Below are 3747 nucleotides of genomic sequence, written 5' to 3'. Positions count from 1 at the left end.
ACATCACAGTTATATATAAGGCTTAAGAAATTAAAAGTCTTTACTACCAATCAATGAAATTTTCTAAATAGGAAATTAAATTATTCAATTCTCTAATCTTGATATGGAAATATAGTTGTCAATTTGCAAGATTTAATTTCTTTCATTTTATAACCTTACATATATTCGTCCCTATCATATATGCATTTCTAATAATATAATCAAGTTTGCTCGAAAGATATAGGAAATGGCGGAGTCCGTAGCTTTCTCCCTCTTGGTGCTTGCCACCATCTTTGCCTTTCTCTTCGGTCAGAATTGTTAATTGCTTCCCATTTTAAATTATTTATGTTTTTATGTTCAAAATGTAATACATTAGTACATCGTAGTTGCAAATTTGTCTCTAGGGCATAATTCAATGGTCGAAACATTGTGTGTGGGTGTAATGATCGATCCAACAAATATCCAAATTCGAATCTTCAATAAGGAATCCAAAGGATCTCAGCCTTGAGGTAAAATGCCTCGCCCGGGTTCAAACCTCCCCAATGGGGGAGGATCTAACCTAGAGACCATATGCCTCACATCCGAGATTTACCTCCTTTCACAATTCGTCCATGTTTAGGGCTTAAGTCTTTTTTAAATTATTTATGTTGTTATGTTCAAAATGCAATACATTAGTACAACATAGTTGCAAATTTTAGTCCTCGGGCATAGCTTAAAGGTTGAAAATTGAAGTGTAGATGTAATGACCCAGCAAATACTTAAATTTGAACTTTTCGTAGAGTCTCACTGAAGTACATCCCAAGATTTGTCTCATTTCATAATCTCATAAAAGGGGATGAAGGGCTTCATGTTTAGGGTTTAAACTTATAATTGCAAATTTTAAGTAATTTTTTTTTTTTTTTGGAAGGGGTACAATATTGTCTCAAAATTTTGGTTTTGTAGGGGTTGATTCGGCAACGTTCACAATCATAAATAATTGTCCATACACAATATGGCCGGCGACACTGACCGGAAGCGGCCAACAAACTCCGACCGGATTTGAATTGGCACAAGGCGCATCGAATTCCTTCGACGTAGCCCCTCAATGGAGTGGTCGGATTTGGGCCAGAACCCAGTGCTCCACCGACCAAGCCGGTAAGTTCTCCTGCAAGACCGCCGATTGCGGTTCCGGCCAATTGGCCTGCAACGGCGCCGGCGCAATCCCTCCGGCAAGCCTAGTAGAATTCACCATAGGCGGTTGGCAAAACCAAGACTTCTACGATGTCAGCCTCGTCGACGGATTCAACTTGCCTGTCTCTGTAGTCCCCGACAACGGCAATTGCAAGTAGGCAAATTATACTATATGGACCAAATTGTTATACCATAGACCAAAGTTCATATTGTATTGTGAACTCTGGTACACAATTTTTTTCTCTATATGTAAATTAACTACAGGTACAGAAACTATCAACTACAGGTGCAGGATGTATTAATTATTAATACAGAATCTGACTCGATAATTGCCGACACATAATATAATAGATATAGGTATAGAAACTATCAACTACAGGTACAAAATGTATCCACTATAGATACAGAATCTGAAGGTGATTTTTAGGCCATGGTCTACAATGCAAGGTAGATCCTGGTCCATGGTATAATTTGCCTATGGACCAGGGTCGGTCTATCTTGCCCTGATCCTAAAATAACTTTCAGATTTTATACCTGTAGTTAATAGTTTCTTTACTTGTAAACAAATTAAAGACACATCATATAGTAATTACAAACACATAAATGGTTAACTGGTATAAAATATATTATGTGTAATCAATTAACATATTTTGTAATTTATCTATAGTTATCATGTTATGTGTCTGTAATTATAAAAATTGTTAATTACAGGTACAAAATATATAATTTTTTAATTAAGATTCACAATATAATAATTGTTGCAGGCCGACGTCTTGCCCAGTCGACGTCAACGCGAAATGCCCGCCGGAATTGGCGGTTCCGGACAGCACCGGCGCGGTGTTGGGTTGTAAAAGTGCATGTCTGGCATTCAATCAACCTCAATATTGTTGCACCGGCGTTTATAGTACTCCGGCGACCTGTCCGCCCACCGACTACTCAAGAATTTTCAAGGGACTTTGCCCCGAGGCCTATAGTTATGCTTTTGATGACCAAACAAGCACTTTTACATGTGCCACAGGTCAAGCCAATTACAAGATCACATTCTGCCCATAAATTGGCTAGTGTTGATTAATTATGTCCACCTTTAGTGTGTTAGATAACAAATATGTGATGAATAATGTTGAATGGATAATTATTTAATTAACATTTTCCTTTTAAGTTAATAGTCTTATCGATCAGTTTCTCATTATTCAATCTTTCGAAAATTATCAAGTCTTGTGAAGGAATAGAGTATTTTATGAATGACGCGAAAACTATAACTTTGAAAATCATACTGGTCGAGAACTCAAAGGAGAAAGGAATTCTTAATTTTTTAGTAAATATGGCTCTATGTGGATGATGAATTTGCATTATTTAACCTTAGGCGAAAGGTTGATCTGAGTCTCCCGCGAGATTGTTTGACATATCTTTTTTTTTTTTTGTGAAATTATTTCACGAGTTCTTTTTGATGAGACGGGCCAGTTTTAGATAAAAATATAATAATTATAATAAAAATGCAATACTAATCAAAGATAAATTAATTATTACTTATAGGAGAAAATGTGATATTTTTTATAAAAATTGTAATGCTTTTTAAATCAAATAGGAAAAATGGTCAAATAAGCATTTGAACTTTCCACGAAAAGTCAATTAGGCCTATAAACTTTTAAAAAGTGCAATTAAACACATCAACTCACGATTTTAAGGCATCGAACTCTGTTAGCTGGTTACCTCTACGATAAATTCTGGTAAATTCCCTCATAGCTCGCCACATAAGCTTTGTTTTTGAGATTTGGCTCGCCACATGAGCATTAAGTAAAAAAGATAAAATAAAATAAATTAAAAAAATTAAAATAAGAATTGTGCAACAACGTCCAACCCCTTATTGTCCGAAAAATGATTTGGAGAAAGAATCCATGGAGAACATCCCTTATGCTGCAGCAGTTGGATGTCTTGGATATATTCAAGTCTGTACGAGGCCGGATATTGCTTTTGCGGTTGGAATGCTAGGTCGTTACCAGCACAATCCGGAGTTAGACCATTGGAGAGCTGTAAAGAAGGTTCTAAGGCATCTCAAAGGAACCAAAGGTTACAAGCTTGGGTTAAGGCAGACGGACAATTTAGATCTTGCCGGTTATTCAGACGCGGACTTCGCTGGCTGTGTTGATTCTCGAAAATCAACTTCAGGGTGCGTCTTTATTATGGCTGGTGGGGCTATCTCATGGAGAAGTGTTAAACAGTCCTTAATAGCTACTTCTACCATGGAAGCCGAGTTCGTTTCCTGTTTCCAGGCTACTTCATAGGGTGTTTGGCTAAAGAATTTTATCTTTGGGCTTAGAATTATGGTTCTATGTCTAAGCCATTGAAAGTCTACTGTGACAACTCAGCTGCAGTCTTCCTAGCTAAGACCACAAAAGTGGGAGTCGAATTAAGCACATCGACATCAAGTTCTTAGCAATTAGGGAGCATGTCAAAAATAAAGTTGTATTCTTTTAACACATTCATACTGAGTTGGTGTTAGCAGATCCCTTGACTAAATGCATGCCTTCAGTTAAATTCAAGGGTCTGGTTCAGAAAATGGGACTTTCATCCACTTTGTGATTTGTATATACATTCAGT

The 3747-nt window shown here is 36.8% G+C and overlaps 1 protein-coding gene across 1 annotated transcript; it reads left to right on the top strand.

Moving 5' to 3' along the window:
- Positions 1–226: 226 nt before the first annotated feature.
- On the top strand, positions 227–2327 carry LOC109166773 (thaumatin-like protein 1b). Its single transcript, XM_019315661.1, has 3 exons — positions 227–287; positions 922–1303; positions 1914–2327. Exons 1-3 carry the CDS (start codon positions 227–229, stop codon positions 2200–2202), a joined length of 732 nt encoding a protein of 243 aa, XP_019171206.1. The 3' UTR covers positions 2203–2327.
- The last annotated feature ends 1420 nt before the right edge of the window (positions 2328–3747 follow it).

The sequence above is a fragment of the Ipomoea nil genome, unplaced genomic scaffold (genome assembly GCF_001879475.1).
Source record: "Ipomoea nil cultivar Tokyo-kokei standard unplaced genomic scaffold, Asagao_1.1 scaffold3105, whole genome shotgun sequence".
NCBI lineage: Eukaryota > Viridiplantae > Streptophyta > Magnoliopsida > Solanales > Convolvulaceae > Ipomoea > Ipomoea nil.
Note: the sequence above shows the minus strand (reverse complement) of the source record. Positions and strands in the feature narration are given on the sequence as shown.

Bases quoted from the DNA above. Each gene is read 5' to 3' on its own strand.
- LOC109166773 (XM_019315661.1), top strand. From the start codon at position 227: ATGGCGGAGTCCGTAGCTTTCTCCCTCTTGGTGCTTGCCACCATCTTT. The intron at 288-921 runs GTCAGAATTGTT...TTGGTTTTGTAG, and splicing joins CATCTTTGCCTTTCTCTTCG to GGGTTGATTCGGCAACGTTC. The intron at 1,304-1,913 runs GTAGGCAAATTA...TAATTGTTGCAG, and splicing joins CCCGACAACGGCAATTGCAA to GCCGACGTCTTGCCCAGTCG.